Source organism: Astatotilapia calliptera, chromosome 11 (assembly GCF_964374335.1).
Source record: "Astatotilapia calliptera chromosome 11, fAstCal68.1, whole genome shotgun sequence".
Taxonomy (NCBI): domain Eukaryota; kingdom Metazoa; phylum Chordata; class Actinopteri; order Cichliformes; family Cichlidae; genus Astatotilapia; species Astatotilapia calliptera.
Genome location: NC_137432.1, coordinates 26,041,052 through 26,068,059, shown reverse-complemented (window position 1 = coordinate 26,068,059; position 27,008 = coordinate 26,041,052). Strand labels below are relative to the sequence as shown.

Below are 27,008 nucleotides of genomic sequence, written 5' to 3'. Positions count from 1 at the left end.
TAGGATTAAATTAAAAACCATGAAAAGATTAAGTCTGATCTACTGATGACATACCGTCTTCCACAGATCAAAAAGACATTCGCGCTGCAGTTAGTGTGCCCCACCGGTCTCATGATTTCCCCGCCAGCATCAACAATTTCATTATGTCTGCGTGTTTGTGTGTTTTTGTTTCAATGTCAAGCAGCAGGTATAATAAATGGCACTCCACCAGAATATCAGCTCTCATGATTTGCCAGGAAGAGGGAAAAAAAACATGTATTTATTGACTCACAGGCTTTTGAGTGTCTCAAAAAAAGCAGCGAAAAGCTCCTCAAGTTTTGGCACCGGCTTCTTTTTGCTCCTCAGGAGCCCTCTATTTCCTGATGTGCGTCTCACTCTGCAGAAATGCTGCCATTTCCCCATTTCAGTTACCCGCACAATCATCAGCATTTCTGCCTCTATGACATGAAAACAAACTAAGACTGAGTGCCTCTGCGTGTATGTGGTCTCAAACCCCCCTGTCAGCAATCACTGGGTAGGAGACAGCCATAAACTGCACTTTAGAAGCCTATAATGGGCTACTGCAGCGCTGGCAAAACTTATATCACATTATGCCTCTTCCAATTCAGACACAAATAGGATCATTATTTTTGATAACTATACAGCAAGTGCTGGATAATTTCATTACACAACTTGCCACTGCATAATGCTGTACTTCAGTTAAATCATCATGAATCTCGCCGTATCCCTATTATTATTGTATTTAATTACAGCACAAAACAAATCAATAACGTAATGTCCTACAAATTATTGGAGCATTAGACTTGATCTACACACATTACTCTGCTTCGCTGTGCCATTCGCTAACATCAGTGTGTGTCTGTGTGTGTGTGAGACAGAAAGAAACAGCGGTTTCAAAATCTCGACAGCGACTGCTGCTGAGCGGGTCTTTATGTTTCTCAGCTCAGGCTACTTCCTAATGTTGGCTGAGGTGCCAATTTACAGCAGGACCTATAAAGTCTGTCCCATCTGATGAGACGGGGGCAATGCCCTCTTGTCATCCACCTAATGAAATGATCGACGCTCACAAGAGTGAATGCTCAAACGTTTTATTATAAAGAAAGCAGAGAACACTTCATAGGCAACCACGTCGTCCCCTAATAAACAGGGGCAGTAAATGCACACAATCAGTTCTATTAGTCTGAAAAGCTAATTTAGCGTGTGAGTGTTCCGCTCAATGTCTCCTCTATGTCATAAATTCACTTGTCTGCTCAAGAAAACTTATTAAACAGGTGGGGAGTTTTGCTTAAACTCTCTTGGAAATCTGCCAGACAATAAACGTACAGGGTATTGGCTTCATCTGTCAAAATATTTAGATCACCAGCAGTCTATATTAGCGATTAATCATTCAGTGTTTTTCATGTCCTTGTTGTCCACGATTTACTAAGCTACCTTCAAACAGTCTCCTCCATAATGAACTCAATGGTATGCTGTGGTGACTGGCTCGTCTCCACCATGGTGATTTCACTGCCGTCCATTGTGATGGTGGGAACAGTGATGGCCTGAGTTCCCAGTACAGAGGAGGGCAGAATGACAACCTGCGACGCTCCCTCTAAACTGCTGAGTTGATCGGATGGGATCATTACGGTCTCGGTAGCCCCTTCAGCTCCCTGCAGCACGTAAATGGTCTGCACAGAGCCAGATTCGACCTCTTCCATGGTGGCCAAAGATGACAATGCTTTGGCTCCCTCCAGCACCTTCTGGACCTGAGCAGCTTCAGCTGCATTAACCACCTGCTCCGCTGTTTCCGGAGGCAGGTCCCCGTGAAGTCGGATGTGTTTATCCAGGTTGGAACGAGACCGAAAGGCAGCGGGACAGTGAGGGCAAGGGTAAGGCTTCTCGCCGCTGTGGGTGCGGGCGTGCTCGGTGAGACGAGCGGCGACGCTGAAACTCTTGCCGCAAATCCAGCAGCAGAAAGGCCGCACGCCGCTGTGGATGCGCTCATGATCCTGCAGATGGGGCAGCTGGCGGAAGCGCTTACCACATGTGGCGCACTGGTGGAAGAACAGAGAAGAGGGGAAAAGGTGAGAGAGAGGCGAGAAAGTTAAGTTCACAACTCTGGCAGCACACAAACTCAACTGCAATTAATTCCTAAAACCTCTCTTTACATTTTTCTGCAGATGCAGCACTCCTGGCTGAGACACAGAAAGAGCAGAAAGAAAATGGGATAGGGAAGACAGAGGGGGAAGGACAAATACAGAGCAATAAAAAGATATCATCATCATCAGTCCCACACAAGCAATTAATTGTTTGGTCAATAAGACATCCACACACCAGATGAAAAAAGAAATGAAGGAAATACGTCTTCAAATATCGTGTTTTACCTGACAAAAGCTGAAAAACCAGCAAATAAGAAGCAGAAGCCAGAGAACATTTGTCATTTTCAGCTTCGTCACAGGCTAATGATGAACATTCTGTCGCTGAAATAATCGATTTGACTAAACCCTGCAGCTCTGCGTGTAAGGGGAGTGTAATAAATTACACAGAGTTACACAACAGAAAAAATATTAGCAGTGATCTAAGAGCTTGACTTTTCTAAATAATCATTTTAGTAATCAACAGTTCAACGGCATCATTCCTGCAACACCAACATTTGTTCTGTTCACTCCCAAATGAGCGCAGACAATGAAATAAAAGTAGATAGATGATTAAACCTGAAGCACTACAGGGGAGTAACAGTATTGAGCTTTGCTTTGATTCCCACTGGGGACACTCAGATTGAAATTGCAATCCCTATTGACAGATCTGCAGTTTCAGTATCTCTGTGAAATACACTCTAATATAATTACTTTTCCTGTGAAGTTTGCTCTTTATAAACTGAGCAAACACATATGTTCCTCCAGGAACACAAGGTATATTTGATATCAATTAAAATGTATCCCCGTAACTGCCTCTGTGTTTGAGAACCGGTGCTCCTTGAACCGCAGTCCTCACCCTGCCTGATAGATCATGGCTCAAAGCGAAGCCACAAATATTAAATCAATTTCTAAAGCTGAGATGGGCTTGGGTGGGTCTATAGTTGATGTCCTGCCTCGTCACCAGAGCAGCAGAGAGAGAGGGAGAGAATCCCAGAATAGTAACAGGCACAGAGGGGAGCTGACAGGCCCTAACTCAGCCCTGCCATTAATCACAGGTACACAGAGAGGGAGAAAACACCCGCAGGACACACTCTGCACAAATGGCCATGGTCCGGAACCAGAGAGATGGCCGCAGCTATGAGCGGGTGTGACCGTGGATGGGGATGAGGCAGTTCTCAGTTTCATTTTGAAATACAGGTGTTTAAAAGATTTCAAGACCTTGTATAAAGAGAGAGAAATAGGATTCTTAAGACTGAAAGAAACTACCTTTACACAAGTACACGCCACAGTGCTTCTTACCTCAAAGGGCCTCTCATCAGTGTGTGTCCTCATATGAACGTTGAAGGTGGAATTATAGGCAAATTCCTTGTGGCAAATCTGACAACGGAAGCGGGGTCGGTTTTTGGACTTGCTGAGCGTTCCTTGAAAATGCGCCAGCACATGCTCCTCCAGGGCACTGTTAGAGATAAATCGGCGGCGGCATGGCCTCACTGGGCATTTGAGAGGTGTCTGGCCTGTGTGGGATAAACGATGAAGGTCGAGGCCCTCTTGGGTCATGCAACGGTGTCCACAAAGGTCACACTCAATCTGAGGGAGGAATAAAGAAAAGGAAGGGAAAGGAGACGAGAGGGAGACAAACCAGAATGAAATGACAGAAACGGTGTCGTCATTATCTAAATTTTTGTCTACTTATTTAAAGTACAATGTCACAATCCAACTCCAAATGTGGACCGTGAGACACATCGCCACTCCCTCACTAACCCCGTCAGCTATTCGATTGGAAAAAACAAATCACACTCTGGCTCACATCCTCTCTTTAAAAAATTTCTTTATGTCTCCAACCTGTCCAGTGCAGCGTCCTCGGCCCTGGCCCCTCCCACGACCGGTATTCTTCTCCTCTTCGGTAGTAGGACAACGCTGGAGATGGATTTCCAGCACTGATTGGTTGATAAACTGGGATGAGCAGTGAGGGCATGTCGCTGGCTGCTTGTCTGTAATGGAACAGTGTCGGATTTTAGACAGATGGTCATAATTTCTCGTCATACTACACGCTAATGGCCGTGTTGAAATCTGATGGCTGGTTTGAGCTTGCCGACTGCCTGATGTTGGGCCAGCAATCGCGCAGTGACAGGTGGTGCATACAGAATCGGCAACAGTGGCCAAACAATCCGCCGCAGCCAGAGTCAACAAATAATGTGGCCTCTGTTTACCGTTTATGATTCAAATTGGCAAATCGGTGCCAAAAGATGCAAAACATGAGTTGTTGCAAAGAGTCCAAAAACAACCCGTCATTTAGCTCACCTATTAAAAAATGACCAGCGGCCCTTTTTATAATGATTCACAAAGACAACAAAAGCGACTAACATTTATTGAGCTCAGCTGTGACAAGCTGCTGCTCTTTGCATCACCAGGATGACATCAAGGTGGATCTCATTAAACATATTGAGTACTGGCCAGATGTAACCGATCCCCATCAAACAGAGTTACTTTATCAATATCATTTTGAAGAACTGTTTATTAACTTTTAGTGCATTCATCAAGTCAGTGGGTCACTGACTGTTTAATGTTATGCTACTACAAGATAAAAATGATCCTGAAGACTTTAAAGCCAAGTATAGAAACGTTACGCTTCAGGGGAATGGTTGATATCAGTATAGTAATCAGACTTGTAGAAAAGCTACGTAAGGTATCACAATCATGCCTGTGAATAGAAATTCAAAAAATTATCAGAGTGCATTTCAACATTTTTTACATTTACATCACCCTATATTAAAAATTATTTGCTTTTGGAGTGTTACATAAGCAATTTGATTAGTTTATCTTGGGCTCTGAGAACTTTTCATTAGGGATGTTTCCAGCGACTAATGCACTAGCTGATTGAGTGAGAGAAGAAATGTAAATGAAATTAATTGTCTAGTCAAGTCTATTAAAACACACTCAGATAACAGTCAAAAGGGAGCAATCTAATGGATGAGGTCAAATGCTGCCTGCACAAATACTGCATGTATTCAAGAGCTATTTGAAACCTTTAATCCCATTATTTGATAACCAAATAGTATTTTAAATGATGCCCAAATGTGTGCCAATTTGTGGCACATATTCACACTTGCTGCACACAGAGTCACGTCACATTAATTTCCCAAGTGTGGCTGACATTAGCACCGCCACCAGCCTTTTTTATTCAGGTGTGCAGAATGTGGTTGAGTTGTCATATGCCAGATTGCTTTTCATTTTGAAACAGCCAACATAAAACTGCAAAAGGTACAGCAGAACTGTACTCGTCGCTTATTTACAACTTCCCATCACACAATGGGGTGTTGCCATCTCCCAGAGCTGCAGCTCCAGCTAGCTGCATAACATCTAAGATGAAAATGATAAAAAAAAAAAATCATATGTTTAACCAACTAGTATTGCTGTTGCCGACTAGTGACTGGAACAACATTTACAGATCAAGTCAACTGGTCGCACAGTCAAACATACTTTTAATGAGCATTTCATTTCTTGTTTAATATATAAAAGCTGTTATTATTTATTGGTTAATCAGTTATTAATTTCCGTGATTAACTTGTTACCTATTTGAGCTATACAACATTATAAAACTGCAAAATTGTGTCAATTAGATCATTCATCATCTAACTGATTCATCACAACCAAAGTAAACCAAACTTCCTCGCTCCCTGGATAGCTTTCAAAAATCTGGTTGGGAAACTGCTGACACTGATGGTTCATCATTAAATCCATAGGACGTCATGCCAATAACTTGCAATTTGCTAACCATCTGTACAGTCTGTCCCAGTGGGGGAGATCCACTCTGCTCCCTATCGAAAACGTCTAATTAAACCTTTAACAAGGGCAATCTCAGCCTATGGCACTGGATGGATCAATAGATCAATCTCTCCAAACATTTTTCTCAGAGGAGCCCTGTACCTCTGACCTCTGCCGCACGCTGACTTATCAAGCGTAACTAATGAGGTTGGTGTGCCAACACCCCCTGATTAAGATGAAGTGTCAACATGTTGACCCAATTCATTTGCCTCCACCTTGCTCCTCCACTCCACATGGCACGCTAATCAATAGAAAGTCATTGACCTAATGCACTGAAGAACGCATATACCATAGGCATATTTTTGTAAATTAACAACAAGCAAATGGTTAGAGCCATTTTTGGCTGAATCTGCATCATTCTACAATCATTCAGAAAATCATCTCTAGTTTTTCTATTACAACAAGATATGTAAACAGCTGGGTTCTCGGCATCTCCACCACAATTTAAAACCCCTTCAATGATAAATAGTAAAACTTTGGAAATAAAGTAAGGATATGGGACACTGTGTTCACCTTATGGTGCCCTGCCACTTTTTTTTTTTATCTCCAGTTCAGACAGAAGTGTATGCATTTATCCAGTTTGTTGCTAGCTAACGTAGATGTCAACAATAAACATTCACATCCAACAGCAACCAGTGACATGCAAAAATCACACACATATCCTCAATCACTTTGTAATACCTGTAGTGTAGGAGGCTCCGTGACACCAAGAGGGACATCATGTCCCTGAGTATCCTGACCAAAGCAACCTATCACACTTTTAAGACAGATGACCTCTGATGAAATATGCAAAGACCCGTTTGCAGTAGCATACCCATAGTCATCCTCTCGATCTTCACCATGCCCAACTGCAAGTTGGGAAAACCAAGTGTTGTACTTTGTTCGTCTTCTTCTCATAGACATAGCATTTCTTTCCCCTTTAGTCAGTATGATAGTGAACTGAAGTCTGACCACAAGCACTCAAGTGCAGGTGAGTCTCGCCAAAAAGAACAAAGGAACAGTCTCGTCCAAATGAGCAGTGAACCGAACAAAAGTGTGTAATGTTGACCTGAAGCACAAATATCACCCACATATATCATCTCAAATGCAGCCCATAATGTTGCCATGGTAGTGGTCTGCTGGTACCAGCTGCTCAAGACGCTGACGACACACGCATGATGTGTCAGAGGATGAACAGAGCAAACTGTCCAGAATATCATTGCGTCATTATGAGCAACTAACATGTTCAGCTTGGCATGTTCCAAACTGACAAATTTTTGCTTCAAAGTCATGCTCAACAGTTTCTTATCAATATGCCCTATGACGAGTACTTTTGATGCAATATCTTTTGACGTGTTATTGATGAGCCGCCCGTGGGCAGAAACGAGAGGGGTTTAACTTATGTCACAACTAAACCCAGAAAAATTTGTAAACTGTAAACATGCCAACCAGACATAAAACATTTGTAATAGTACAATAAATGGTGTGAGATGGCTTTTGTTTTCCTAATATTAGGGGATTGTAAAAGAAATTACTTATTTAAAATGACCCATTTCTCAAATTGTTATAAAATAATCACATGAAAATGATTAATTCTATTTATTTACACACATTGGCAAACATTAACTCATGGTCAGAGTAAGAATAAAGATATACAATTAGTTAAATCATACCAGAAGGTGGCAGTGCTGTGTCCCTTTCTTTTAACTAAAGATGCCAAGCGGGTTTGGCTCTACCCACTTATTGGAAATATTTTGTCAGAATCTCATATAAAGGGATTTCATTGATTTTATTTTAATATAATGTTAGTTTTAAAGCTATGCATTGGTAGAGGACATTTCAGCGTCTCATTCTGCTTCTTTGTGAATGACATCTTCTCTTAGGTTACACAGAACAGCACAGGTTCTCAGTATTTTCTCCCTGTCGGGAGTATGATTGACTGGCAGCGCCTCGGAAAGTATTTTCAGGTGTTTCCGAGATGAATGCTATCAAGCTACAAGGTGCAATGACAACTACACAGTTAACTGTGTTCTGACCGTAGTAATGACTATGATATTCTCCTCTGGAGTAGAGCCTTTCAGGGCTTCTGCAGACTGATTTCCGACAAGTCAATTATCCTTTTTTTGACAGGACAGTAATCTTTGAAACACTGGGTCAGTTTCAACTATTGTGTCGTTAGTAAACAATGGGACATAGCACCTTCTCCCTAACATCTGCTATGCTACTATTCTGTTTTCACCTATTCAAAAAAATACAATATATACATATTAAATTCCTGAGCTATAGGGTCATAAAAAGCTGCTGAACATGATAAAACTATACGAAGGCTAAAGACTGAGCCAACAAGTGAAAGCTGGATAGAGGTCACACAGTAATAAGATGATACAAAGTGTCCTGTGTGGTGGACCTTAGGGGCATTAAGCAGTAAAGTGTGACCACTATCATCATCTTGTGCATCTTTAAATTTGGGTTCCAAATCTCCAAAATAGACATTTGATTATCGTTCTTACACAATGCTCAAAATGTGTACAGAAGCATATCATTTGCCAAATTGGCATAAAAGCTGTGTATTAGCATTACTACCAATATCGATATCTGGTGTGTCTAAAAGATGCTGATAGTAATTATATAACGCAAAAGCTTTGACTATCACTACAATTTATTCTGTTCAAGGAGGCATTTATCTTAAGACCCAGGAGAAGCCCTTCTGGCATTAGCTTGCTAGCTATTAGTAAATAACTAAACAATAATAAAACAGACTCACTTGTTCTCCTCTCCAGAAAAATCCATGATTTATTACAGCTATCTTGTAGTCCAGAAAGTTTTCAGGTAAAACGTGTCGTAATGAATAAACGAATGCCAGTTTTGTTTTTCATTAGCTTCTTCAGTTCTCATTGAATCAATGCTTGCTGATTTAAAAAAAACAAACAAAAAACTTTTTCTCTTCCTCTTTGATGGAAGTAAGATTAACACATGACGCAGTGCAAGAACTCGGGCAAAGAATAAGGTCAGAATAATAGACACCAAAATCAATATCAAAGAAAAATCGGGCTACTGCTTGCTAACTATAAAAATATAAAATACAAGTCCAAGTCTTGAACTCTTACCCTGATGTATGAGAGAGTGCAGGTCCAGGTCTTTCCTACGTTTGAAGGCCTCTCCACATTCGCCGCAAGGGAAGGGGTGGCTGGTGTGCAACAATCTGTTCAAACACAGAAGTATTAACAGATTTTTATTAATGCTACATTCAAATAGAGCCAAAAACATTGAAATCATAGGCCAAGGACATAAACATATACAACATACATATATAACAATTATAGCTCCCAATATAAATACTTAAGCAGTCCTAATTCAGAGACACATAAAAGTGTGTGATTAAAGTCATGATTTGGTCTTAATCTGCCACCTCGTATGTACTTAGCTGTACGTCAGGTCAAATGAGGGGTACCGGCGTAGTGTACAAACAACCGGAGATAAAAGAACAGCAGTAAACTGGGAGGCGTCAGGGTTAGACATGAAAGACTATATTTATCCTCTGCATAACGTTACACTGAGTATAGCCTTAGGGGAGGAGAGAACTGCTAGGATGTATTCACCTACTCCTGCATCAGGCCTGTTTTTACAAGGAGAAAACAAAAAAAACACTTCTTTGCTGTGCGTGCAGCTTCGCGTAATCAGAACAAGCAGGGATGATGTTTCAGTTTCCACAACTTTGCTAAATATTACATACAAACAAATATCTGTATTAATCCACCACATGACTAATTCAAAGTAAAATTGGAAGCTAGAGGTTATGTGCAAAGACCATCCAAGGCCAGAGTCTTTCTGTTCCCTGTTAAACGACAAGAGAATTCAATATTTCAGGGACAGTTGACCTCGAGCCAGATAGAAGGATTAAAATCCCCGTCAGGGTCGCCCCCTTCAAGACAGATGTTCTGTGATGAGCAGGGGTCACGTCACACGTAAAGTATCAGGGTTTAAATTAGATGTACACTGACACCTAATTTAAACCCTGTTGATTCATCAATATTTCAATCAGCAGAAAATGAGCTCAATGTTGAATCATTTTACATGCAAATGAGACACATTTGTATGCTGCAGATTCCGTAAACATCTAAGACGTCCGTACTCTCCTCTCTACCACTTTGGAAATACTCTTACTTGCTTTCTTGCTGGAAGCTTCAGGAGAAGTTTGATACCTTCATCTTTTTATGTGTAAAGGTTTATTTCTGAGCTTGGGAATATAAAAAAATGTAATTCATTTAAAAAAAAAAACAAAAAAAACTAACCCACAATCTTAACTCAAGGTCTTAGTATTGTGTGTCCTCATAAAGAGTGTGCGTTGCAGTTTAAAGCTCAGGATAAAGGTAGTAAAGAACCTTGAGTTAACACCGTTTCAAAATGAGATCGTTCAGGTTTTAAAGAGTTTTTCACAGAAACCAGTGAACTCGAGGATGTCATCAAGACAATGAGATGAGCCTTTTCTGCCCCTCCACATTTTCCACATGTTCCTGTTCACCAAAATAATAATTTATTAATCTCCTACAATTATGTCGATTTTTTCCTCCTAGATATTGTAACAGTAACCATTTCAGTGTTTTACGTAACATCAAGATAATTAAAAGACTTAAAATGATTACATTTTGGTGAAGTCTTTGGGTTTAATGAGGAAGAAATAGTGACAATAGTACTTAGCACACTAGATCATGTTAAGTCAATATTATATACATATATACACACACACACACACACACACACACACACACACACTGTAGTGTACATCCTATCCCCCTTGTTCAGCCAGGTAGGACATGACCAGGCTCTTTCTCCTGTTCTGTGCAGTTATCGTTCTCATCTTAATTTACTGGGCCTGCGTCTGTCAATCATATGTGGCTCAAGGGCACACAGACATCTCAGTGTGTTTGCTACACAGCTTAAAGGTCTTGCTCAGTGGTCGGACACGGCTCAGCTGCTACAGCTCCCGGCAAGAGGGAGGGAGGTTTATCTAAATCCTGTCCTGCCTTCTGTTTGCTAATGTAATTCTAATGTAGTTATGCGGTAAACAGATTTTGAATTTGATTGAATATTGACACGTTCTAGTTATTTCCACCAACACCAGCAAAATACAAGGTGCCGAAAGTAAAAAAATAACGTCAGAAAAAAAGTGTTATTACTTGTGATGGTTGAGTTGATCCTCGGTGTTGAAGCGTGAAGGACAGTTAGGACAAGGGAAGAGATGAGCAGCTCCTTCGTTGTCCAAACTGCACACCTGCATTGACAGACACAACAATCAATATCGATAAAAAGGGTTTCACCAGCAAGATACTCACATAGTGACTTAAACTTAAATGTAGCTTTTTATTACAGAACACATTATCTACCATTTCACCTACTATCAAAATCACTTCCAATATCAATAATATTCAACAATATCTACGAATATTAAGATATTTTACAAGATTTTGAAATAAAATGCTCAATCAGAGAGCTATTGTGATTAATATTAAATGGCGGAGCTGGTACCGGTTTGCGGCCACGCTTGCGGCGAGGTAGTGTCGATGTGTGAATGCGTTGGTGTCTCTTCAGGGTGGCTGCCTGGGAGAAGTTCTTGCCACAGACATCACAGCTGAAGGGCTTGTTGCCCGTGTGGCTCATGCTGTGGCGCAGCAGGCTCTGCGAGTTGGTGAAGGACTTTGTGCAGACCTTCACAAAAACAATAACCAGAATTAGTGTCAACAGTTTTAAACACTTTTTGCAAGCAAATGAAGCCGTGTTGAAGTACGGAAACCTCTGAGCGAGTCACATATCCCAATTTTTTAAATGAAAAGAGGTAAGAGAATTACAATTCTTGAAATGTTTCAGAAATTTACCAAACACACACACTTATTTCCCTGTCGTCTCATCAGTTCTATATTGTAGAAGCCGTCTTCTTTTTACTTGAACCTGTAACTTGCTCAGCGATGCCCAAACTTTTGTGGACATTTTCATATCTACATTTGCTCAGATTCTACTTTTGTACTTTAAACAGACGTCATTATGCAAAGACACCAAGGAATCTGTCAAACATAATGAGGCTGGAGATGTCAGCCTTCACTTCACTTCACAGCATTACATCATCTCATCAAAGTCTTCTGCACAAAAAATGTAAGTCATTCCTGAGACTCGAGACAGAGACACCCTGATTGAATGTTTGATTGGCACCTTGCAGGTGAAAAGTTTTTCTCCGGTGTGGCTGTAGACGTGCGTGCGGAGGAAGACGCGTCTCGTGAAGGTTTTGCCACAGTACGGGCACACGTGCGGGAGTGGTGTTCGAGCCCAGTCCTGTAGCAGCTTGGCAGGCGGAGGGTGATTGGTGTTGTCCGAGTCTGCACCAGTGTTGGCCTCTAATTCTTCTTTAATATCTGAACTCTTGTTTCCTGAGTAAAGAACAAAAATTCTTGTTAAAAAAAACAAAACAACTACTGCCTTGTAGTTGTGTTTTAAAGTAATGAATTTCACTTACCTTTGAGTGCATTAGCACTCAGGATCCTGAAGGAAGGCCTGCTTCTCTTAGGAAGGGGGGAACCTGATTCACCAGCCGAACCAGGTGAGGAAAGCAGTCGCTTTGTGCTCTGTGGACTATCCTGAGGTTTGGTGGTGGCTGTTTCACCAACAGCTTCTGCCCCATCAGCCACCTCTGTCACTGGCATGAAGCGATGCTGCCGCCAATGATACAGGTACTGGGTGGTGTTCATGAAGCTCATATCACAGTGGGCACACGTGTGTAGCGGCTCATTAAGGTTGTGCTTCTGCTTACGATGTGTAACCAGCCCTCCCTCGTCGCTAAAGCTCTGAAGGCAAAGGGTGCACACGAACAGCTCGGGCTGTGTGAAAGTGGCGTCAACACTGGCGGAGGCAGAAGGTGCACCGTGGTCCTGCTGATCTGCGCCATTGCTCTGAGTAAAAACCTCTGAAGTCAATTCGGTAACCTCTACCGCCTTTTCCTCGCCCTTCTGTCGGTGCTGTTTTCGGTGGTAGAGGAAGAGAGTGGTATTTAGAAAGCTTTCCCCACACACGGAGCAGCGGTGCAGAGCTTCCTCAAAGCCGTGCTGGGTCTTGCGGTGAGCCACTAGTTCTGACACCAGGCCGAAGCACGAGCCGCAGTCCACGCACAAGAGCACAGGTTCAGGCTTTGGCTTTTTGTTTGCCCCTCTTCTCTTAGGTGACGACTCATCTGGATTAGAGACTGAAACTACCTCGGAAATAGGAGGATCAGAGCTCTGAGATGAATTGGTCTCTGTACCTTCCTGCTGCTCCAGCTCATGCAAAGCTTTTTCAACTGCATCTGAATTGATATTTTTGTTAGTTTCATGCTGTGAGAAAGAGGATTCAGCGACTGAATATAAAGGTATGGTTGCACTCTGGACTGAGGAAGTCTCTGGCATAGTTTCTGAATCTGGTTTTGACTTGTTCTCAGACATGTCAGACTGCTGACATGCCCCTTCTTTACGGTGCTGCTGCCAAAGTACAAGGCTTTTGAAAAGTTCATCACAATCCCCACACTGGTAGAGGATCCTGGGCTGATCTGACGATGTGCTGACTTCATCCTCAGGGGGAGCACTTTCAACAGCCTGCACAGACGGCTCTTCTGCTTGAACTTCAATCTGTGGGAGTGCATCTGTCTTTGATATATTTATTATATGTTGCTGCAAAGACAAGAAAGGAAAAAGAATAAAGACAGTTTTTAAAATCTTTGTTTATACAAATAAAACGACTTGTTGCAATAACAAGTCAATACGCTTTGGGTTTTTTCCTTTTTTCCAGTTTTATTCTTTCTAAAGGATGAAAGATGAGAATTCAGTGTTGGGGTACTCAGGTCAATTAAAGCAGTGTGTGCTTAGAGCCAAGGTTCCCCTGAGAGCTCCAGACAACCAAGATAAGGCCTCAGCCTGGCTGATAACAATCAAAAGGCCCATCAGGGTTGCAAGGGTCACTCCACAGGGTCTTACCTTCGTGCCCTCCACCCATTTGGATGATAAAAACAGAGCATCAAGGTCGGGGTTAAAGGCATCTGGAGCTGTCAATCACAGCTGTTCAACATGTCTCACATGTAATGATTTGTATTTTCTTTGTTGTGGTATTCTGGAGTGTGAGAACTGAAGACCACCCTCAGATGTGGTCTAGCTGCTTCACAACACACACACCTACGCAGCCATCACCCACAACATTGAACCCACTGGTAGGCAAAGTGAGTAACATCGATCATCTCGTTAAAATCAATGACCTGCTGGGAAACCTTGGCTTCTGGCATTCGTGTGGATCAGTGCTTTCAAATGTGGCCAAAAATAACACTTAATTTTTCATTCAAAATTCCCACTGTTGTGACTTTGACTCACACAGGATGCAGTACTATGGATGGATAGCGCTCCGCTAACCACACAGCAACGCTGGGTTTAACAACTTTTGTTGGAGAAATCAAGCTTCAAATGCTGGGTGGCTCAGAAAACAAAGGCGGCACTGACAGTGCTAATTTGTTTTAAAATTATGAATTTTTACAACCAAATATCTGGTTTTAATTAAACTTCAATAATCAAATTAAGAGTAACTGTTCATAGCCCTCACATGGATGGTACTGTGACACATGTGAGGTACCTAAACACAGTCCAGGTCTAAGGAGCTAGAAAAGAAAGCAACTGGACTTTTCAAAATTTCCTGAAGATGTTTAGCCTCTCATCCAATGGCTTCTTTAGTTCCAATCATGGAGCGTGCCAGCTATTTAAACCCTAGTGGGCGCGGGGGGAGGGGGGGGGGGGGGTAAGTCCCTTAAGAGGGTTGTTTTAGTCCAGGAAATGTTTATGTACCTCCCAGATAGCAGAAACATCTCTCCAGCAAAGAGTTCAAGGCACTGACCCAGCCTCCAAACTCCCCAAATCTCAATCCTGCAAACCGCGACCAGGAAGCCCTGCATCCATACCCAAGTTAGGAATGTAGTTTTGATAGTGTGCATAAACATTATATAACATATAATACATTTGTTGTAATAAATAAAAAGCAAAATACACATGCTGCCATTAACTGCCTTTTGACTCACGTTTTAAAACTAATTTCACTGACTTTTTATTTTAAATGATAGCATCGTTTTGTGTTTGTGCTCTTTAAACAAACATCTTTACAATAATGCCTGCTTGTATTTACTCTACAAATCCACAGTGCTGTAACGCTCAAGCAGTTTGCACAATTTGTATTTTTTTCCTACTACAGAAAAAATATTAATTGAATGTGTCATAAACAAAAGCAGTAAAACGCTAAATATCATCTGATGTTAAATGTGAGCAATATGTTTATTTGAGTTATGGGGATTTATTTTAATTTATTGGGGTTTTTTTGCTCTGACTGATGCATTTCTCCTGCTCTTCTTCCTGCTGGCGACTCAGGATGCAATCTGTCTGTCATGAGCGCCGCCGCTTTATGGACGTATGGTGAAGACTGTAAGGATGGAAGTCCAGGCACAAGCTTTGACAGCCGTGCCCTACTGCTAAACGAGGGGCAGTGACTGCTTTTAACCCTGCGGGCTTTCTGAAGCTGTCACAGGAATGGCAAATAAAAGAAAATAATAAAAAAGAAAAGTGGCAGCTACTTCACAAGACTCAGCTCAACATGTCAAAGTTAAATGGAATAACTCTTTTCATTATGCAACTTTCAAACCCTGCAATTCAGACCACATTTTCAGAAGACTAATGCTTTCCCAAAGAGTATTTACCAACCTGAAAGCACACCGTAAGAAATAGTGAATACAGTGCATTATGTAAATATCTGCACCCCTCTAAAAGCCAAGTCAAAGAATAAAAACAACAGCAGTATTAACATACAAGAGGAAACAATACAGAAGGAAAACACTAAGGTGAAAAAATGGCATAGCTGGCAAAGCTCACCCACAGAAGCAAAAGGGTACGGTGGTCAAAAAGAAAACAGTCTGTTCGTTATTACTGCAGCATGGGGACCACTCTGGTGATTCAGCCAGCCTCATTGGATAACATGTAAATGTAGCATCATGGATCTCAATCTGGTCTGCCACTTTCAGCACGTCCTCCTCTTCTTCCACTTTCCTCTGCTCTGGTTTATCCAATTAAATCTCAAAAATAAACCAATTCTGGCACATTTTTCTTTTAATCCTGCAGCTACTGCATCACGTAACCCAGACCTTCCCAAAGTGTGGGGGCCGCAGAGCCATGGCGGGGCGGGGGGGGGGGGGGGGGGGGGGGGGGGGGGGCAGTATGAAAAGGGGGGAAAAAAACCAAAACGCTTGGACACTGCTAGCACGGGGCGCCCACAGAAACGCAAAGCAGGAGATGAAGCATTGCCGAATATGTTTCCAAACCAACTTCATTCTAAGCCAAAGACTAGAAAATATGGTGAAGCATATCTTCCCTTTGGTTTCACCTGCACAAGTGCCAAGGTAGGTCTTCCCTGCAGAATTGGTTTTCCCTGTGAGCAGCGCTGGGCTTTTCAAATCAGGGACAAACAGTATCCCACATTCTTGATTTTTAGGTCACAAACACTTGTAATGACTAACTACTCCTGGCATTCTGGAGATGTTAGCTCTTTATACAGTAAAGTTACAGTGGGATACAAATAATATCATGTTGATCCTGCCACGATTTGTTCCCCCGGTTCAAATCATGGACAAACAGCATCCCACAGTTGTTTATGTTTTTAAACCCATTTTGTACAGAGAGGCATTTTTTGAAAAATGTATTCATAGTGATAGTGACGAACTCTGTATTCCTCGTCCACACGTAAACGCAAAAAAGGAGTTTTAAAAAATCTCTGTTTTCGGTGATTCGAAACGCTGTTTATGTGTGGATGAAACAGCTGCGTTTTTTAAAAATACCCGTGTAGGTGCGGACGTAGCGTAAAAGAGTTAGCAGTTTATTTTATTACTACCTGTCATCTATTGCAGATTACTTGTATTTGCTTAATTTTTTACTAAATGTTTGAGGTGTGAAAGAAACTGCAATGGAGCAAAATTTAGGTGTGTGTGATTGGAGGATGTGTTTGTGCGTGTGTGTGCGGGGGGCGCGAACATTTTTCTTGTAAAACAAAGGGGGGCCTAGCAAAAAAAGTTTGGGAACCACTGACATAACCTAATATATTTCTTTAAAAAAAGAAAGAAAATCTTGTACAAACCAACACTGAGAACAGGGCTTAGCCTACAAGTCTGATAAGTACAGACTGTGAGAGCTTATTCAAACTATAAAGCATGTTTTGTTGTTCATTCTGACATAAAAAGCTTGAATTAATAGTTTAACAGTCTATTCTTAATCTACTTTTAACGCACAACCACACGTCTCCCTGAGTAGTGACTCATTACTCAGACGAACAGCATGCAAATGTGTTCTTTTCTCATTACTGGACAGGAAGCAGTTGAACTGTTTAATAATCTTCTTACCTTAACACACAACTATTGTGAGTACATAACAGTAAAGGTTAGGGGTCTAGTCCTAATTCAGTCAAAATACAACCAGAGCCAAAATGGGAAGAATTTTCTCTTCTCCAAAGTAAATATGTAATAGAAAACCATCATGAACTGAGATTCTCTTCATTTTAATGTCCATTATGGGCAAACAAGAAAAAAATGACAACGCAAATGCATTGTTAACTTATATTACAGCTAATTTTCTGCCACTAACCCAAAAAGACTTACTGGTTACTCTGTGATTAAAGGTATGATGTCAGGGTGCACATAAATCAGAGACTAATATGCAGCAGCACCTTGAAATATGTCAGTAAATAATCACAAACAACACCATCTTAAGTGCTCGCACCAAGGTCACTATTACTTTGATAAGTAGCAGTGCATTGTGAATTTATGACTAAAGTTAAACGTGTCACTTCAAAGTCACTCTCCAGATATGATTCAGAGGCTTTTATGTGATCACACAGATGGTTATTTCAGGCCACGCTGTCATAATTTAAGGTTTTTAATCGCCTTTTTGTCCAGCTAAAAATCACAGTCACATGACAAAAACGGCGGAGTGGCAACTGTGTCAGCACTCACCTGTGTCTGCAGCACCGGGATGGTGACGGCGTTGGTTCCAGATGTGTCTGGCGGTTCATCGCCAGCAGTGCATGTCAACTGGTGCTTGAGGACCTCTTCCAGGGTGTTAAACTCCTGGTAGCAGGGGAAGCACATGTAGACGGACGAATTCTCCATGGCTGTAGGGGGATTAGAAATTAAAAAACATTTCATGAGAAGTGCAGCAATGCAAGCTGATGTAGATAAAAGTGCAACAGTTCTCAAAACGAATGCATGCTTTGAATAAGTAACATCACTACGTGAATCTTATACAGATCTGTAAGTGCTTTACATTTGGAGTTTGGTTGTGAACATTGCCCTCTTCTGATGAAAAGAAGTGTCTGCATATTTAATCAACACAGCAGCTTGGACACAATTGCCAGTATGCAAACTGTGGGATTGCCAAGATGACTCACCATGCACTGAGCCGAGCTAATTGTTATTTTGACCATGCAGGTTGCTGCTCAGGTGGAGACCTTGCCAACTCTTTCTCTCTGTCTCTGTGCCATTTCACGGCCTGAGCTTGTGTTCAGCTCCAACATCAATTAGATATGTTCTGTAATTGGACCCACTGGTGGTGCAGACTAGCTCACACTCCTGTCGAATGTAATAACCAAAACACTATGTCTGTAAGCCTTCCTACTCACAAGATAGCATTTAGACCTCCACAAGCAATGCTCCTCTTTGGAAAAAAAGAAACCTTTCAAAATGAAAGAAACCCAGTGAGAGGCACACGTGTTTATCTCTGAAACACATCAATTCAACAACGCACTTTCTGGTTTATCTTTTTAATTGGCAGACAACGAGGAAATATAAAGGTTAATACAGGCGATATAATTAGATTTCGTTTTGATGAGACATCTCATGAATAAGCATAGGGACTTAAGAGCAGTAATAAATTGGTACTGGTACCAGACTCACCAGTGCCAAAGTATTGATATAGGTCAGGGTGCTGATAATTATGCAATGTTAATTCATCCTAAAGGTAATCATAATGAAACCACGCGTGTCAAGCAAATACATGAAGTTACTATCCATTTACAGTAAGTGATCTCTGATCACGGCCTGCAGGGCCAACTGTTCAAAAGCGTTGGCACTCTTTACTACATTTAATGAAAATGCAGCTACATACAATACACTGGATGTGAAAGTTCGTTCTGAGTGAGAAATAACCTTAGAAAACACTAACAAACCAGAGTACTCTTTAAAGAAACTGTGACTGCTTCAGCAAACAACCTGCTGTAGACATCTTCAGTGCGGCCTCTCCGCAACTATCCTAATAGGACGTACTCAACTAAAATTGATTCTTTCATTTTAAAGATAAACCTGTGGTTATTAACACAGATAACTCTGGCACTAATTTTTTCTAATTTATGACAAACAGCCTGTAGACCTTGTCAGAGGATTGTGGTCAGACACTGAAAAGAAGTTTCTTTTCAATCGCTGGATAAGGGAAAATGTGATGTGGACAAAAGCTGTGCATGAGGACTGTTTCCAAATTTACTGTGAAAAGACTATAATTCTGCATCAGCACATGAGGGAACTGTGTGTTAAACCATAGCTGCTTTTCTGCAGTAGACCTCAAGGAGGAAGCATCACAAGGAATACGACCATCTATGACATCTCTTACTGTAAGCGCACTAATCAAGCGGCCAATTTCAAGTCACACTGATGTCAAATTTATGTTCATGGCAGGTGAAATCCCAACAAAATGCCTTGTGCAGATGAGTTATTAAAATCATACCTTAGAGAACAACTAAATTATTTCTCTTAGAACATAAATACAGTGTGGGGTTAAGTATTAAAAATGTGATGCAGAAAATTGTGTCTAGTCAGAAGGGGGGGGGGGGGGGGGGGGGCGTTGCATTATAAGACAAGGCTGCGACTGATGGTATTTCACAAGTCCACATGAAGGCACATTGCAAAATGCCCAGGGACTAAGGGTGTTGACTTTACTCTTGACATTTCCACTTTATTCTCAAAATGAACACTAAAAAAAATCCTTTACTATATTTTTTCTTCTATCATACACCGAGTGGACCCCTAGTTTTTATTACAGGGAGTGCAGAATTATTAGGCAAATGAGTATTTTGTCCACATCACCCTCTTCATGCATGTTGTCTTACTCCAAGCTGTATAGGCTCGAAAGCCTACTACCAATTAAGCATATTAGGTCATGTGCATCTCTGTAATGAGAAGGGGTGTGGTCTAATGACATCAACACCCTATTAGGCAACGTCCTTTCCTTTGGCAAAATGGGTCAAAAGAAGGACTTGACAGGCTCAGAAAAGTCAAAAATAGTGAGATATCTTGCAGAGGGATGCAGCAGTCTCAAAATTGCAAAGCTTCTGAAGCGTGATCATCGAACAATCAAATAGTCAACAGGGTCGCAAGAAGTGTGTGGAAAAACCAAGGTGCAAAATAACTGCCCATGAACTGAGAAAAGTCAAGCGTGCAGCTGCCAACATGCCACTTGCCACCAGTTTGGCCATATTTCAGAGCTGCAACATCACTGGAGTGCCCTAAAGCACAAGGTGTGCAATACTCAGAGACATGGCCAAGGTAAGAAAGGCTGAAAGACGACCACCACTGAACAAGACACACAAGCTGAAACGTCAAGACTGGGCCAAGAAATATCTCAAGACTGGTTTTTTTAAGGTTTTATGGACTGATGAAATGAGAGTGAGTCTTGATGGGCCAGATGGATGGGCCCGTGGCTGGATTGGTAAAGGGCAGAGAGCTCCAGTCCTACTCAGACGCCAGCAAGCTGGAGGTGAAGTACTGGTTTGGGCTGGTATCATCAAAGATGAGCTTGTGGGGCCTTTTCGGGTTGAGGATGGAGTCAAGCTCAACTCCCAGTCCTACTGCCTACTGTCTGGAAGACACCTTCTTCAAGCAGTGGTACAGGAAGAAGTCTGCATCCTTCAAGAAAAACATGATTTTCATGCAGGACAATGCTCCATCACACGCGTCCAAGTACTCCACAGCGTGGCTGGCAAGAAAGGGTATAAAAGAAGAAAAACTAATGACATGGCCTCCTTGTTCACCTGATCTGAACCCCATTGAGAACCTGTGGTCCATCATCAAATGTGAGATTTACAAGGAGGGAAAACAGTACACCTCTCTGAACAGTGTCTGGGAGGCTGTGGTTGCTGCTGCACGCAATGTTGATGGTGAACAGATCAAAACACTGACAGAATCCATGGATGGCAGGCTTTTGAGTGTCCTTGCAAAGAAAAGTGGCTATATTGGTCGCTGATTTGTTTTTGTTTTGTTTTTGAATGTCAGAAATGTATATTTGTGAATGTGGAGATGTTATATTGGTTTCACTGGTAAAAATAAATAATTGAAATGGGTATATATTGGTTTTTTGTTAAGTTGCCTAATAGTTATGCACAGTAATAGTCACCTGCACACACAGATATCCCCCTAAAATAGCTAAAACTAAAAACAAACTAAAAACTACTTCCAAGAACATTCAGCTTTGATATTAATGAGTTTTTTGGGTTCATTGAGAACATGGTTGTTGTTCAATAATAAAATTATTCCTCAAAAATACAACTTGCCTAATAATTCTGCACTCCCTGTAAATGTTCCCAAGGAGTGGACACACACACACACACACACACACACACACACACACACACACACACACAAAGTAAATGGTACACCCAGTGTTGTGCCAAAAACCCACTGTTGGTATTTATATTAACCCTGCAGGCTGTTAACCCGAGGAAGGCGGCGGGTCCTGATGGTGTGCCAGGTCGAATATTAAGGGATTGTGCAGGACAGCTGGCTGGGATCTTCACCAGGATTTTCAACAAATCCCTCGCACAGGCGACTGTCCCACTCTGCCTGAAGTCCTCCACCATAGTCCCCTTGCCTAAGAAGCCCCACATCACCGGCCTGAATGACTACAGACCGGTGGCACTCACCCCAGTGGTAATGAAATGCTTTGAGAAGCTGGTCCGCAGACACATCACAGCAGCCCTGCCCCGCAGCCTGGATCCACACCAGTTTGCCTACAGAGCAAACCGATCCACGGAAGACGCTGTAGCCACAGCACTCCATGCTGCATTAACTCACCTGGAAGAGCATGGTAGCTATGTGCGGATGCTCTTCGTGGATTACTGCTCAGCTTTTAACACCATCCTTCCACACAAACTGGTGGCCAAGCTACAAGACCTGGGGCTTCCATACAGCACCTGCATGTGGATCAATAGCTTCCTCTCGGGCCGTAGACAGAGAGTCAGAGTTGGCCATCACACATCCTCAGCCCTGAGTCTCAGCACTGGCTCACCCCAGGGCTGTGTGCTCAGTCCACTGCTCTACTCTCTCTACACACACGACTGCACTCCTCGCCACCACAGCAACATCTTTGTGAAATTTGCAGATGACACCACAGTGGTGGGGCTCATTTCCAAGGGAGACGAGTCTACGTACAGAGACGAGGTGGAGCAGCTGACGTCATGGTGTAAGGCCAATAACCTCCTCCTCAACACTTCAAAAACCAAAGAACTCATAATAGACTTCAGAAGGAAAAAGGCAGAGATCCAACCACTATTCATAAATGGGGACTGTGTAGAAAGGGTGGCAAGCTTCCGCTTCCTGGGAGTCAATATAGAGGAGAACCTTTCCTGGAGTGTGAACACCTCCGAGCTGCTGAAAAAGGCCCAACAGAGACTGTACTTCCTGAGAATTCTCAGGAGGAATAACATCACACAGAGACTGCTGGTGTCCTTCTACAGAGCCACCATTGAAAGTGTTCTAACTTACTGCATATGCATCTGGTACACTAGCTGCACAGGGGCTCAGAGGAAAGCACTCCAAGGGATCATTAACACCGCCCAAAAGATCACTGGCTGCCCTCTCCCCACACTGGAAGTTCTACACAACGCCCACTGTTTTAAAAAGGCCCAAAACATCATAAAAGACACCTCACATCCTGGCCACTCCCTGTTCGAACTGTTGCCCTCAGGCAGACGGTACAGGGCAATCAGAGCAAGGACTAATAGACTCAAACACAGCTGTTATCCAACTGCAATAACACATCTGAATACTACAAAAAAATGTCCATCACGCCACTCTTGTGTTAATCTATGCACGGTCTGAAGCATGTGTGTGGGAATGTATGTGAATGTTTTACTGTTATATCTTATTAGTATTTTAAGTATTCTATCTATTTTATTTATTGAATTTTATTGTTTTATTTATATTTTGATATTGCTAGGGATGATGCAATGATCGGGGACCATTCTTAATTTCGTTGTTCTCATGACAATGACAATAAAGTTTCTGATTCTGATTCTCTATATGGTCGTAAATAACTTAACCTGTCAAACAAATCCACATATATCTCATGAAAGATACCAAGTCAAGTATGAGCCAGAAAGAAAATTCCTGTCCTGCGATGTAAGCTGCAATCACTTTTTCTCTAAGTGCCTTTAACAATAGTGGCTTTGTTTATCCAGATAAATACTCTCAGTGACATTAAAATGTCTTTTTCACAAGAGATCTGGCCAAGAGGGCAGCAGAAATTCCAATATAACATTTTTATAAAGATATTTTAAGTGGTCATAAAGGACCAGATTGATTACAGTGTAGAACACAAGTACGTACAATAATGCAAAGTCAAAAAAATACTTGCAAAACAAGCCATTTCTTTATATTACATGCAACTTCTTTCCTAAATCCTGTTGATTACAGCCTATTTACCAGTCTAAATAAAGCCATTAGACATTAAAAAAACATACAGAGAAAGAAACACACACTATTGGCACACAATATTTAGTATTTACAGCATGGTGATGTATGTGAGATAAGCCATAAAAAAGTGTGTCTTACTGCTCTGATTTTGGGTTTTTGAGCAACAATAGTTTTATTTAACAATGTAATGAGCTTTCACAGGTATTCCAAAATCCAACTAGTATCTTTAATGGATATCTGAATTGGCCTCTCTATGCCTCACTGTGAGGTTGTAGAACCACATGGATTTCTCCCAGCCAATCAATAAAGATAAGGCTACGTGACAGATAGCGGTATCATTGCATGAGAGGAATCAGCAGTGCCCCGGAGCAGTTAAAACTTCAGTGTTCTTCTAGAAATCATGTTTTTTGGCCCCTACCTACTTCCTCACCTGTGGTCATAACTTCCAAACCAAGTGCTGTATTTTGATGAATCCCATTATACATTATCTAGTTCAACAGTTGTTCTAAATGTTAAGACAGGTGTGTAATTTGTGTGTAGCATTTTAGAAATTTGTGAAATGGCATAAAAATGGTGGGAAGTCCATTTTTAGACTTACAGTAGTTGTGTCTAGCGAAACACTATTTCTAAAGAATACAAAGTAGCAACATCATTGTCAATGGACCTTACAAAAGTTTATATCACACTAACCAGTAATACAGTGAGATTTAACCCATTACAGACATTTTTAAGCTATAAATGGTAAAATGTTTTGTTTGTTTTAGGATCTTATAGTTGTGCAATTTGACCAAAACCTCCCGATATAAAAAAGATTTCTCATCCCGACAACGATATAAATCGCAGAAATTTTACATTTTCTGTAAATTCTATGAATCTCGAGCAACTGAACTTGCGTGAAGTGTTCTCAGCTGGGCGCCGTGTACGTGGAGTCGAGTGTTTTGACTGATGCATGAAGCTATACATTTTTAGACATAAGTTGTAACAGCTGCCTTTTTCTTTGTACTTATTACATGGTGTGCTGCATAAAAAAGCCTAGTCTAACATTTTAGTCTAAGGTTTATTTTGAGCACCTGACGGCTTTTTTGCTCCTAATCCATAAACCTTCTCCATACTCTTCTTGCGTGGGTGGTTGAAGAGGTCTGTCATGTTTGAGTCTGTGGTGCGGACCGGTTTGCGGCATAACTTGTATAGTACAGACTTTTCATAACCATGTGGAAAATAAACAAGTGGACGGCGGAGCCACACAATGGTCTTACCGCCATTGTTACTAACAAAAAAAGTCACTTGTCCGTCTGTAGTGTGGTTATTGTAAATATAAGAGCAAGACAGAACTTTAAGAAATTAATATAGCTACTACAGTGATCAGCAAAAGAATGAAAAAAATACTGCCGGAAACAGTCTATTTTACGACACCAAGAAACAAGCGATATAACATGAAACGATAGATGTTTTCATATCATCATCCGATATGTATGGTCATATCGAACAGCCCTACTTATAGCAGTTTTTAAATCATACTTAAATTGTATATATTTGTTTTTCTTATTTCAGGTATTACTACTGGTAAAACTGACTTATTATTTTATTATTATTATTAATAAGAAGAATAATAATAATATTTGTTTTCATTTAATTCTGTATAAAAAAAAAAAATAAGTGGTACCACCAGTATTTATCTTTCTATTTTTCCCCACTCTTTGTTATACATGAGTATTTTTTTTCAGTAGATCTACAATTGATGATTTCTTTTTCCTTCAAAGTGGCCTCAATTTTCACTCAGATGTACTACTTTCCTTCACAGAAATCCACTTTGGTCTTTTATGTAAGAAAGCTGATCATGTAACATTCCACAGAATAATACAGCCTGTATTTCAGTGTGTACACATGATCCCAAAATGAACTTAAGTCTTTGAAGTATAATGTTCAGCATCTTCCTAAAGATTACTGCCACCTTACAGTACCATCACAAAGTACCATGAAGCAGTTGGACAGGATTGTGCTTTGTGTTATATGTTTAAAAATAATAATAATAATGCCAAAATGCCAGCATCAGTCAAAAAAAAAAAAAAAACCCCAAAAACAAAAAAAAAAAACCCTAGATAAACAGTTCTTTGAGCTTTTTTCATATATATATATATATATATATATATATATATATATATATATATATATACACACACACACACAAATGTTTACTCCAAACAGTGAGAAACCATATATAGTAACTTAACTGGCCTTGACTTACAACATGAAAATGAACATTTTACACACGTTTAAAAACAAAGTCAAGCAATAAGCTTCATATATAAATGGATGGATAAATCTCGTTTTATGCCATTTGTTGATATCATGGCATACCAGTAACGCCCCACACTGTGTCTGTTTGGGTCTTTCCTACCTGCAGAAACTGTAACGTCTTACTGACTACACCTCAGTCAAGCAATAAGGGAGAAAGAGAAATGTGATATACAGTTGCCAATTTACCTGCAAGCACCTATCATTATTTCCCTCCCTACGGTGTGCTAATATTGCGCCACGGTTGTGTTATTTCAAATGCTAGCCGTTAGTTCAGAGCTGTTACTGCAGAGACAATGTGACTCGGATGAGGGGTGATCTAAAAAATAAAAGTCACTCATGTTTCACGCATTCAAAAACGTCCCGTTTGCTTCGTTGTTGGAGGTCTGATATGAAACAGCTGGGAGGAAAGCTAATCAGCGAGCTAACGAAGGCTAACCGTTAGCAGCCCAAGAGCTTTATCTCGGACCACCAGATTGCTGCTAACATGCAGCGATGGCCATCTTCCTAAAGCTACTAACATGTCCGCGGCGTGGCAGCCAGCTATCCTGCTAGCTCGGAAGCTAATAAAACACCCTGCGTTTTACTCCTTGGCAGCGGGCGTCAACGACGCATTTGCTAGCGACTAAACCCTTTTACCACTTGGACCACTGGTGCTTACTTTCTGATATCAAGGAGAAGAAGAAGAAAAGACCGAAGAAGAAGGGCGGGATATGCTTCTTCGGTGGTATAATGGCGGCGACAGACTAAAAGTTAATATTAGCTGTCTCCCCCCGTTGAAATCCTCCATACATAAATCTCAATTTGCGATATGAGACCATAAGAGCAGTATTTTTGTAAAAATAAGCCAAATATATTCAATAACACTTACCTAACTCGGACATTGCTTGTCGAGGAAATAGGACAACTTCAGTTTTTTTCCGTATGTTAGAAGGTTCGTGCTGATTGGCTCGATCGGTCACTTAATGCGCCAATAGCGTTCGAGGACACATAGCACGGAGAGTTTGTAGTCGAAAAGCGCGCCAGGA

The 27,008-nt window shown here is 41.2% G+C and overlaps 1 protein-coding gene across 3 annotated transcripts; it reads right to left on the bottom strand.

Annotated features, from left to right (window-relative positions):
* Positions 1-1,072: 1,072 nt before the first annotated feature.
* On the bottom strand, positions 1,073-27,008 carry znf574 (zinc finger protein 574). Of its 3 annotated transcripts, none has more exons than XM_026185916.2 (10): positions 26,852-27,008; positions 17,962-18,119; positions 12,427-13,609; positions 12,126-12,340; positions 11,448-11,627; positions 11,099-11,193; positions 9,029-9,123; positions 3,960-4,108; positions 3,417-3,704; positions 1,073-2,033 (listed from the first exon to the last, which is right to left on the bottom strand). In XM_026185916.2, exons 1-10 carry the CDS (start codon positions 26,862-26,864, stop codon positions 1,434-1,436), a joined length of 2,976 nt encoding a protein of 991 aa, XP_026041701.1. In that variant the 5' UTR covers positions 26,865-27,008; the 3' UTR covers positions 1,073-1,433. The 3 variants fall into 3 exon arrangements, with proteins under 3 accessions (XP_026041701.1, XP_080164141.1, XP_026041702.1); XM_080308015.1 differs by lacking the exon at positions 26,852-27,008 and adding an exon at positions 26,642-26,663; XM_026185917.2 differs by lacking the exon at positions 26,852-27,008 and adding an exon at positions 26,170-26,566.